General features: G+C 43.8%; 1 protein-coding gene across 6 annotated transcripts in view; it reads left to right on the forward strand.

Moving 5' to 3' along the window:
- Positions 1 to 5,809, forward strand: part of SPICE1 (spindle and centriole associated protein 1) — a 591,766-nt gene extending 585,957 nt beyond the window's left edge. For 4 of the 6 annotated variants that reach the window (XM_078656677.1, XM_078656679.1, XM_078656681.1 and 1 more), the window contains one exon: positions 4,765 to 4,951. In XM_078656677.1, coding sequence (XP_078512803.1) covers positions 4,765 to 4,818 — 54 coding nt within the window. In that variant the 3' untranslated portion in view covers positions 4,819 to 4,951. Of the gene's footprint in view, positions 1 to 4,764 lie in introns of all 6 variants that reach the window. The other 2 variants (XR_013599733.1, XM_078656678.1) reach the window with 2 other exon arrangements.
- The last annotated feature ends 6,857 nt before the right edge of the window (positions 5,810 to 12,666 follow it).

Here is a 12,666-nt window from a genome sequence, read left to right on the forward strand (position 1 = left end):
GACCAGGGAAGATGTTCCAGGGCTGATCCAAGGACTGGATCAGCTGAAGAAGGATACCTGTAAGCAGAGGGGACCAAGTTCTGAATCACTAGCCAGTGATTAGGTGGGCACCAGGGTGGCACCGGACGAGGTCACTCAGCCAGGTGAAGAGGTGACACTGGATTCTGCTGCTGCACGGACCAGGGCGCTGATGTCGACCAGGCTGGAGGTCTGCGAGCTGTCCCACGTCGGATGTCTGCTGCTGGCGATGCTGGATCCGGTGAAGGAGGCAACAAGCCTTGGCTAAGGCAAGCCCACGCGGTGACACAAAATGGCGTCTGGGGTGGACCAGGAGGGTCCTAGGAAGTTCCCCTTCAAGAGGAGACAAGGGCCAGTCCAGAGGAGCTAGACCAGTGGTGAAACAAACGTAGGACGTCGTCTGGAGGGTCACTAGCCAACGGCCAAGTGACCTGGACAACGCGGTGAGCAGCAAAGAGCAGAAGGGCCCCACGCAGATCTCGTGGATGCAAGGGGGCTGAACTTCGGTGCTGGAGCTGCTCAGGGTCGGGGCTTCTCTTACCCCAAAGCACTCAGTCGAGGGTCACTCAGTGGTCGTGCTGGACAAGCGTCGTGTAGTCTTGAAGATGGCCGGTCCCTCGAGGTCTCGTCACACCCACGAATCTCAGCTGGGCTGATGATGCAGGTTGAGGTCAGAGGTGCCAGGGAAGCCGGTTCTCGTCGAGCTGGGCAGTCTTGATCCGGAGGAGAGACTTACAGCAGACCGCGATGCTTGGATGGTGCCTGCTGCTGCAGGGTGACTACTCCTTAGCCACAAGGGAGAAATCTTAGGAAGAGTCTTGAGTTCCTTTCGTAGAAAGTCGGTTCAGGATTCAAAGATGATCTAATTTGGAAGGGGGCCTGCTCCTACCTTTATCCTGCAAAAGGGGGCTGGCACGCGACTAAGTCCTGCCCTATGGGTGGGACTAGGAGGGGGGTGGTTACACCCCTCTCCTTTGGCGAGCTTTTCCCCAGCTCAGGGGCTGGTGTGCCCCTGGAACTGGTTCAAGCCGGCCTATGCACAGTGAGCACCGGGGTGCCACTTGCAGTCACCTTCCTCTAAAGCCCTGCCTACCTAGGATACACAAAATCCTGTCTGGGACGGTGCTGGCACCGCCCCTGGCAGGAAACCCTTTATCCTTGCCTCCCGCGCTGGGAGGACTCCCAGCAGCAGGAGGGCAGACTTGTGTCTCGGTGGCAGCATCCATCTTGTGGAGCTGAGGCTATGTCTGACTTTAACCGGGGTTACAGGTTACCAACATGTCGTGTCCCTCTAGAAGGGTGGAATGCTAACCCCGTCGCCAGAATTGGCGAGGGGTTAGTATCCCAATTCGTATGACACCTTACTCGACATGCTTTGATAATGCTATACCAAAGTTAGCATATGACCGCGAGGTACATAATGCACTTAAGAGTATATGGTATAGCGTTATCATAGAACAGCTATTAGGACTTGGTTCCGCAAGCTGCAAACGGGCTCAGCTCATGCCAGAGCACCATTTCACATTATTCCAAGCACTCTGCCTTCAGGATTGTTAAGGCCTGCCATAGGAGTGACTGATAGGAATATATGTGTCCATTTTAGGGTTAGATATAGGAATACTATATCTAAAGCAAAGGGTGTGTACACCACCTTGCCCCTGCTGTCAAGCAGCCAGTTGTGTCTGATTTAGTTAGTCAACCCAGGGGTGGCATAATACATGCTGCAGCCCCTGGGAGACTTCTGGGTACACCTCTGCCCTGGTTACAGGGACACAAGAGAGGGCCCAGTGCCAATTCAGTACCTGGGTACAATTTGGAGTAGAGAGAACAGCTAGGCTGTGGGTCTGATTAGCAGGCCCACAGCCAGGGAAAGTCGTAAACCAGTGAAGCAAAAAGCAAAAATCTGGGGTGATCATAGGATTGCAGACCCTACTCTCCTACAAGATTCACAGGTAATTCAGCAGGATTTGACTGAGACATCATGTCTGAACACATTAAGAAGAATCAGTTTAAGTCCCCACTAAGTGCTTCCCTAGAGTCAGATACAGGCCAGACCTCACTCCTGCTGCAGGTAAATGTAAACTAATATATAGATATATGTGGGTGCACAAGCACTAAGAGACCAGATATTTGGCTGTATATCTGTGAACAGACAAAGCTTGAGGGCTGGATGATGCACCAAATAAAAAAGGGTGTGGGAATTTGTACCCACAGAATAATGCCTGCCTTCAATAAATATTCTAGCCCCAGAGGTGTCAAAGAGTTAAATTATTGTTGCAGCCACTCTAATTTAAGAGCCACCAGAGGATCTTCCCAGGAAGAGGGGTGCAGGCAGGGCTGGAGCCGAAAAGAGACCCGCTGGCGAGCGCATGCACGCTGTCTTCGGAGAGTGCGAAGCGTTTGAAAGGGGAAGGAGCAGCGAGTGAATTTGATGCTGCTGCCTTCCTTGAGTCGACCGGTCATCCCAAGAAGCGCCGCAAGGAGATCGGGGGAAACCACTACTGCCCATAGGCTCGCGCCTGCTTCAGTAATGTCCTGAACCATGCATTTAGTCCATACTGTCCTCTGCACTCTTTCTCTCCCTCTGCTTTGCACCCGACCCTGCACTTTATCAAATAGCTGATGCATGAGCACCAAGACATGGGTATTCCTGCGTAAATTAGGTAAAATCAGGACCGCAGCAAATCTTCAAGCATGTGCATGGCCGTGGCTGCACCATCATGAATGATGCCACATCAACCTCAACTTACAAAAACGCAATGCCTCATTTGTTTCTCGACTTACAAAAACGCAATGCCTCATTCCGGTAGCAGTCCGGCTTTCGTTTAGGCGAAAATTCAAAGATATATTCCCTCCCGGACTTTACGCTCTTGTCATCAAAACCGGTTGACTATACCCTCTTTTAAGCGCAAAAAGCTAGGTGGCCTTCGCTTTGCTGTTATAGGCCCGGAGTTCTGGAACTCTCTCCCGGTAGAGATTAGACTGAGCCCAACATATGGACAGTTTAGAAAGATGCTCAAGACCCTTTTGTTTGCTCAAGCCTATAACATGTAATCTCAGCTTCCCATAAACTCTTCTTTCTGCCGTTAGCGCCATGAAACCGTCGGGTGAGCGCTTTATAAGTGTTTTTAACATAACATAATATAACATTCGTTTCTCGACTTACAAAAACGCAATGCTCATTCGTTTCGCGACTTACAAAAACGCAATCCCTCATTCGTTCCTCGACTTACAAAAACGCATTGCCTCATTCGTTCCTCGACTTACAAAAACGCATTTCCTCATTAAGTCCTCGACTTACAAAAACGCAATGCCTCATTCGTTCCTAGACTTACATAAACGCAATGCCTCATTCGTTTCTCGACTTACAGAAACGCAATGCCTCATTCGTTTATCGACTTACAAAAACGCATTGCCTCATTAAGTCCTTGACTTACTAAAATGCGGTGCCTCATTCAGTCCTCGACTTACAAAAACGCAATGCCTCATTTGGTCCTCGCTAGCAATGACTTGTACAACGACTCAGCTTAATTTCTCCACCACACATGCCTGTCACATATTCTTCCCGATTGGGTAATGATTTTGACTTTTACTTCAAAAGTATATTTCTTCCCCTAGACTCCTCATATTAGAATTACCTCAAGGTGCCAGACTGGATATGTAATGTTTACAGCTGCTTCTAAGCAGCACTAGGTGACACCACAGTGTCACTTGCAGCTCTGGACTCCAACAGGACTTTGACAAAGACAGGCAAGGTGTCACACTGTGCCCTGAGGGCATTTCCATTTTTTCTGTGCCCTTTAGATGTGTATCTAGAAGTTCACTCTTGTGCTGCAACAGTGTTTTTCACAAATGTTCCAATCTTGAGCATTTTACCATTAGAACGTATATGTTTGACCCCTTTCTATTCTCCTAATGTCCGCAGACGTCTGTCTCAGATCTGCAGGACTTGTTTATTGTTCTAAGGTTCCACCATGATTCCATCAAATGCAAGAAATGTGCATTAATGGACACCAAGCCGACCAAAGAAAGGACAGCCAAGCTGCTCCTTGTTAAGGCCTCGCAGGTTGAGGCTTCTCACTTCACTGACCTTCTCCAGGTTAGTGCCCCAAAAGTTGGAATGTGCAGATGATAAATCTCCCCAATTAGCTTGACCTCTTCCGCCTGAAACCTCGGTATTCTCTTTAACCCATCCAAACACCTGGGGGTTTTCATCACCATCACAGCCACTGTACCACTCTATCAAATTGTAAATATACAAAAGATCTCACCTTCAGTCCTTCTTCATAGTCAAAGCAGTGATCAACTCACTGGAGGTCGGTACGATAGACGTTTGTGATTGTTGGCTGCAGGACTCCCCCAGGATTCTTTCCAAAACCTCTCAACCAAGCGATATAGCACCTGACACATGGCCAATGATCTGGGCCCTGTGTTGTCCCAGACGACGCAAGCACATCAGCGACGTATCTGACAGCCAACCAGTTCTAAGACCAGCCTGAAGGTCAGAGGGTGTAGGATATCATCTCTCACATCCATAAACGTGGACTTCAATAGACTTGTATGTCCTGGTTGATAAATGTTCTTTCTCTTATCCCTAGTAGTAAATTGATCCACTTTATTGCTTCATATTGGGGGACAGGGGGTAATTCTTGGAGCATTGTTCATTACTGTATTGTGTCATGTAGGAATTGTCCTATTTATGAACTGGGATACCTGTGCTAGACAATCATTTTCTTCTTTCTACAGGGCACACACCATGGGGAAGAAGGCTGGTTTGCACTCTCGACACACGTCATGTAGGTGAAGATCTTCCAACTGCGATAAAAACAAAATGTGAAGTGACAGATGTTGCAATTATCATAACTTTGGAATGTCGTGATGGGACTGAAGCTTTATCTTTTATGAAGCTACGCGGGATGTAACTGAAGAACTGTCATGGATTGATCTAGAGAAGTATGCTGCGGCAAACATTTGCTTATCTTCGACTCGCCGCGCCTCTTGTCATGGACATTGACACACCTTGTCACCAAAGCTGATGTGTGCATAATTTGAAATATTCATGGAAAGTTACATTGATATTCCTTTGCCTAATAGTTTTCAATGAAAATCATAAGAGCATTGAGGATGACGCGGACGTCATGCGCTATATGGTCTTTACTAAGAAATAACAGCTCTTGGTGTACAGGAACAGGAAGAGCCTGAACACTGCTGATCAGGCAAACAAAAGACAAAGGTAGTCGCATTCTTTGTCTTGCCAAATGTGAAGGAGGTGCAGCTAGGGTAGTAGTAATCTAATTCGAAGGCTTTCCAGTACTAGTATGACAATATCGAATTACATAACATCTGCAACGACAAATGTGTTCCGATTCCCTAGCTAAAGCAAAATGTGCAAATGAGTGCCCACGTGTTAAATCCTTGTACACACATTGCTATTCCAGTGTCAACTCATACACAGAATATTATTCAGTGATATCCTTTCCAAATCATCCCCCAGACTCATCTTGTGATCCCAGCACACCCCCTGACACAAGTTACTATTCCAAAATCAGCCTCATACAGATTACCATTCCAAAACCTACTATGCACACAGGTAATAGTTCAGAGTCTTTCCCATACATGGGACAGCATCCCATTCTTTTTTTACAGATTCATATTACAAAATCATTATTTTATACAGGTTATCATTCGAGTCAATCTTTTACACAGGTTATCGTTCCAAAGTCATTATTTTAAAGAGGTTACTATTCAAACTAATCCTTGTGTAGATTTGCCAATCAGAAAATCACCCCAAGCATATTACCATTCCAAAACCATGCACATGCATAGTTTCAATTCTAAAATCACCACCCTGTGCAGGTTATTGTTTCAAAAATGATGAAATGGGGACAGTCCAACCCTTGCAGAGAGAAGCTTCTCTTGGTCAGTTACAGTTAACAACATTTATCTGAGTAGGTTTATTCTACCTGTTGCAGTAGCTTCAACACTGTCAAAGAACTGGACATGTTAATTTCACATGATTGAATGGAAGCCTTTAAATTATTGGGTATTCCGGCATCTTTGATGGGATGAACACTCATTGTACTGGTGTTGAAACCAGCCTAGTATTATTGTTCAGTACAGAATAAGTCACAATTTGTAATGCATTCTCGAGCCTCCGTTTTATACTTGATGTGTCCAGCCACAATGAGCCATCGGTTTCATTACATAAATGAACAGGGGCTACTGAATGTCACAAAAGACCAAATGTATCACCTCCATAAGTTATGTGCTTTGTTTCTTAATCCACTTTAAGTCCAAAAACCTATTCACACTTTGGACCTGATGTTTTACTTTAGCACAATGAATAGTTCTAACAGGGAACAGGACACTATCTATAGTGACCACTGTGTTTTTTTTAATCTAGGATAAACTAATTTTTAAATGTATCTGTTTATTTTTATTTTGGGAATTTATTTATATTGCCCTTTTAGCACTTAGGAGGTTGAAGTGTATGTATATAGCAAGAAGCAATGCTGTGTTGACTTGGCTACTTCAGTGTATCCTTAATAAAGTGCCAGTGTTTTATTATAATATATGGTCATTTATTTCCATAACATTTCATGTTGTTTGCCCCTCTTTTTCTAGGTGGCTCCAAAGTTGAGCCTGGAGGCTGACTCTTGCAGCCATCACTTGTTTGCCCTAACAATTTGTTTTGCAACCCAGTGAAATCACATTTGTGGAGCTTGGCCACAGGAGGATGGGCACTTTCCCTTGAAACCCTGTGAAGTGATATTTTCTTTAAATAGTTGTGACTTTTCTGTTTCTAACCTGGCACCATTGATGTGGGACCTAATGGGGCACAGATCAGAGTACTTTTTGAGACACTCTCTTACTTACCAGCAAGCTCAAGCACAAGTGGCAAAGAGACAATGGAGAAAGAACCATTTATGTGGTCAGAACAGTTCAAAGAAATAATTCAAGACACGTTCCAATGTCCCCAGAGTAGGGCAACCAGGACTTCCTCTGCCAGGCTAAAACCCCTAGGAGTATCTGTTGCCCATCCTGTCAGATCTGTAGGAGCATCCTCAACAGAAGAGGAAATGCAAACTGGAGACACTGGACCAAGGGGAGACGGGAGTTCCACCTATCTCCCCCCCCCCCCCCTCCCCCCCCCTGAGAAAGGACCAGGGCCAGTTGAAAGGCGAAAGAGCTTGCAAATAATTCCACCAGAGGAACCTCGAACAGGTGACATCTCCTGAAATCTTCTCTTGGGAACTATTCTGTTGAGGACAGGAAGATCCTGCTCAAGGTATCCGCTGCCACATTTTTCATTCCCAGAATATAATTGGCGATGATAGAGAAAGTGATTCTGCACACAAGCGCACATTCTCTGGGTGACCACTGCGTAGGAATGACAGCAAGCAACCTCCTACCTCTCCCCAGCAGCCCATATAGCACTTAGCAAACTAATTACCTGGTAGAATCAGAATAGTATGACCCTCAAGAGGAGTCACAGAGTGCAGAAAAGCTGTGGAAAAGTAGGTTCTCCAGTATTCAATCTTTCATAGATTCACATGCTTGTATCTTCCCCGTCGTCATGGTGGGAGTCTCCCGGTAAATGATAACCATAGCAGTAGAAGAAAAAACTGCCTGGAAGCCATAGAGTAGTGAAACCACTAAGTAACCTCTCCTCCTCATTATGTGGCCCAAACTACAGCCAATCAGCAGCCAGCACCAGCCTACACCATTCCCAGCAGAGCCACCATACCTCAGATTTCCAACCGCCTTCGTGTGAGAAGGAGTCTCCCTGAGCTCTGCTCAGTTTATTCTCTCTTCACTGAACTTTTGACCTTTCACAGTTGGAAGACAGGTACTGTTCTTTTATTATCAAGCTTCATTTCATTCAATATGTCTGAAAGCTCCAAGAAGAGTCTTTTCAGAGCTTGCAGGTCCTGTGGCAGGGCCAGACTGTTTTCTGAGGATCCTCACAAGGAGTGCTTGTACTATTTGTACCCTAAGCATATTCCTAAGGACTGCAAGTATTGCCGGACCTTCTCTGCCAAAACACTGAAGGATAGAGAAGCGTGCCTCTTATTATGGCTTCAGAAAAGGAAAACTCAAGACTCGGACTCTGAGGGAGAAGCCAAAGGACACACCTCTAAGAAATTAAAAAGAGGGTCCTCTGAGGAAAAGGGAGATGCGAGGAAACAAAAAGCAGTAAAATCTAAGAAAGGTGAACCTTCTACTTCACTCCTTCCAACTCCTCTCAAGACTTCCTCAGAAAAGAAGGCTCCGTCGTCGCTTCCGTCGACAAAATCTACCGAAATTCCAGTCAGATCGCCGACGAGGCCGTCGACGACCTCGACGACGACCATCTCGTCGACGACGACAATTTCAACGACGACAGCTTCGTCGACGTCGACGACGACTCCGTCGACGGTGAGTGTCAGACCTTCGTCGACGGCAAGATCTTCGTCGACGAGTATCCCGTCGGCGATACGGATGATTGTTCCGTCGACGGCCCCGTCGACGATGAAAAAATCGTCGACGATGCCATCTCCAACAAAGATAACTTCAACCTATATTTCTATAAAGAGGATTGCTCCGTCGACAGGAGCGTTGACGAGCAAAAAAGGGGAGTTTTCCACGCCGAAGATTTCACCCTTACTGCCCTCTACCATTCTGGATTGCCAGGAATCAGAGGAGGAAGGATCCTTTGGTGTTGCTTACAGTCCTTCGCAACTCCATATTAAACATCAGGATTCTGATGAGGAAGACCACCAGGAGGCCCAGGAGCACTTCTCTTTTACGGATCGGCCGGTCAAAGGCCAGATGAGATATGAGTCATTTCATCAGGCCTACCACTATGATGATGAAGAGGATGTGGATACGCCGGTGCGGGAAGAGGCTATGTCGGTGCCTACTTCTTTAATATCAGACCTAAGAAGCATGATTGATAGCTATTATCGTCGCTTTCCGGAAGATAATGCTTCTGCGGCCGCTGAAAAAGTCTCCCAACCTGCAAAGGAGACACCCCTGGCTCAGCCACCGCCTCCTCCTCCACGGACGAAGGTCCAAAATGTTATTACAATTCGTGATGACTTAAATGATTCCGATCAGGACGATCAAGAGGAGGAAGGGGAACTTCCTCAGGATGAGGGGTTTGGAGATGAATGGGACTGATGGAGCGGTAATTTCTTCTGGTAATTTCTCAATGTAAAACCTTCATGCTACCTCTAATTTACCGCTCAAAAGGTGTTGGGCCCTTCACACCATGTATTACCTTCAGGAGATTTTAAATAAAGATGAACAGTCCAAATACAATTATTATTGTAAGCCAATAAAGAGAGTTGTTGAGTATTTAAAGGGTTTTATTTTCTAGTCAAAAGTTAATTTTTCTCTGACCCTTTATTCATTAGTAAAATATCAATCAGGTTACAGAATTTGGAAAACAGGAAAAATATCAATCATACAGAACACATTATAGTCTGCATATAAGCATTACATGTAGTTATGAAAATGTGGCGCAAAATATCAGTCAAAATTCTTAAAGAGTTTCTAAGAAAAATAGTCTTGCAAAGCTAATCAATAATTAAATAGTTTGCAAAAATCTCCCATTAAGAGAAATAAATGCATAAGTCAAATAAATCTTTTCAGACCTAATTATTTAGTCTAAGCATAAACTTAAAGTTTAGCATCTAAATCTAAACAGCCTTTCTATCTGTTGCTGCTCTGAGCATCTCTGTGTCTAAAGAGCAAAAAGGAGGGAGACAGCCCGCCCTTCACCAGACCTCAAAGGAATGTGGCCTGATGTGCCAAGATATGATGTGGAAGCAAGAAACCTCCCCCTGAATCTCCTCGGACGCACCTCCCCTTCAGCAATCTCCCGGGACGTTTCGCGTACCTAACCCATAGAAGCCAGCTGAGCTGAGAAAGCCAGCCCCCATCCAGAGAGGACATTATTTTATACCCTAATTATTGGCAGACTACACAAAGATGTAGCATCTTTCAGGAAAACCTGTACGTGATTGGTCAGTCATGATGGCATGAGTTCTCAATACCCTGACTCATTCTAAAATCCTGACTTTACCAGTTTTAACAAAAGAAGCATACATGAATAACTACATTTATAAACATTTGCAACATTTACTAAGAAAAATGTTTCATTCTAATTCTCTTCCTTCCACAGCGTAGTCAGATGGACACTTTTAACTAACACTGGCACATTGGCAGAATCACAAGAATGTACAAAGTTCAAAGTGTCCTTGACTCCTTTAGGAAACCTGGTACAGTCTGCGCATGCTCTCTTCTCTTTAATGCAAGCCATAGCCTTGCTGGATTCACAGGCAGCCATTTAATTGTAGGCCCCAAAAATAAAACAAACACAAAGATAAAATTAATTTCATGTAAATCAGCCCATTATGTTTCCCTCCCTCATACTAATACCCCTTATAAATGTTTACCTAGCCAAGCTATTAGTGAAAAACAGCTTTTCTATTATTTATGACAACATGCAAAATAAATGTGAAATGTGCAACATAGCATTTTCATGCATTTAGTGTAAAATTTAAAAGCACACACAATTAATATAGTGCACACAGCAACATGCATTAGTGTTTTAGATAGCTTTTCATGCAAAAAGCATTTAGTCCCCTGTGTAGTGTTTGGTGCATTATTAATTCACACACATTATAAAAAGAGGTGTTATTAACTGAAAATATTTATCAAAATATGCAACAAGTCAAAGTCCTTTAAGACAGAAATAGTTGATTTAGATTGCATGGGATGAGCTGGGAAGAGAGTAACACATTCTATTAATCTTCAAAGGTAAAAAGGCCACTTTTCTCTACACTGCAAAAACACATGTTAATTCAGCAAAAGCATTTCAGACTGAATAGGCCTCACTTTCATGTTTTTCATGTGCCATGTTTTTAACTTGCACCAAAATGTGCATGGCAATTTAAATGCAGTCTGTCTGTAGCACAAAAAATAAAACAATGCCTGACTGCAGATGAAATCTGCTCCATCAATCCACCCTTCTGATGATTCAAATCATAATAAAATGATTTATAATTTATCACACATATTTCATTTCACTAGTGACATTTCTTATTGCAAAAGCTGAGCATATAGCAATTTTACTTCTATTTCTAAGGCAAACACAAGTCTGGTCTGTAATCAGATCATATATAGCCAAGCTCAAATGTTTTAGTGCAGAGTTCTGTAAGTAGCTTCTTGGAACAGTTAGTCTTCTTTAAAACAAGTAACTAAAATAATAAAAAAGGAGAATTCAACAGGACAGTTTCAGCATTTCTTTGCTCTTTATCTTCAGCTTGCCATCAGAATGGCTCATAAAGTGTGGCATTCTGTACTTTTTCCATGCAAATTAGACTACTTAGGTGCTGAGAAACTCTGACAGAGCACCATCAATCTTTTGCACTTTTTCAACCTAGGCCTTTCACTCTTATTTTCACTTTGATCATATTCAGATGTGTCACCACAGCATCTCTCAGATCAAAACCGTTGCACCATCCATTATGCAGATCTTGTGTAGCAGCTGCAATCTGGTGAGAAACTGCACACTGTACATCAACCAGACCTACACAGCAATGGCTAGTGTTCTACTCAGTGTTTTCCACAAGTGCATTTGCATATGTATTTTCAAGCCACTTTGGTGATGCTGAAACACAGTCTTTTGTAAAAGGTAACTCAGTGCTGCCATTGTGTTGCTTTATTATGCTTGACACTTCAGGCAGATAGCTACAATCCATTCCTTGTCCAATCTGTTGTTCTGCACTCATTATCTTTGAGACCTCATTATGATCTGATTTCAGAGAAACTGGCAATCTATACCTGGGCATCAGTCTTTGCAATAACATATTTGCCACTTTGCAATTGTCATTTTTCTCAAAAACAGTTCTGATACAACCCTGTTGTGCTGCTTCAAAAACATTTTCTTGAGCCTCTTTTAATTCATCTGTGAAGATTCCATTGAATGTATATGCTAACAGAACACAAATTTGTGCAACTGAATTAGCATTTCTCTCTCCCATGACAACAGTGACTCCCAATTGAGCAGATATACTGCATGTTATGGTAAGGGCAATCAATTTCGAATTTTGGGCTGAGGTAACTACTGAAAGCCATAAAGCTTTGACAACATCATGTATAAGGAGCACAGCATGTGCTGCTTTTAATGTGTCACCTTTCAAACATAGGCCATCTACAAAATGGACACTGTTGGGCTGACTCGGACGATCATCCTTGAAGTCTGAACTTGGCTTTATGCATATTTTCATGATATTTAGACACTCATATTCATTTTCATCATAATCTAATTCATTTGCTGACATTTCTGTGAAGTTAGGGTCAAAGGTCATTGGGCAATACATCACAGACCTTTGAACACAGTCATCTTTTTCAATAGGCAATGAGAGAGCGCAGCCCTCCCTCTCACAGCAAATCAGTGTATTTTCTTTCAAATAAACTTTCATTCCTAGTGCTGGGGCGCGACATTTTTTCTCTTTCAACTCTAGGAATGCTTTTGTGCAGTTGTTGTCCAATGGAAGCGGATCAGACACACCTGAGTGTGTCAGCCTCAGTAAAGGCTTAGCCACTAGGGAAAGGTTTAGTAACCACTCTCTACAGCAGCTAACCATTCCCAAAAAT

Source organism: Lissotriton helveticus, chromosome 8 (assembly GCF_964261635.1).
Source record: "Lissotriton helveticus chromosome 8, aLisHel1.1, whole genome shotgun sequence".
NCBI lineage: Eukaryota > Metazoa > Chordata > Amphibia > Caudata > Salamandridae > Lissotriton > Lissotriton helveticus.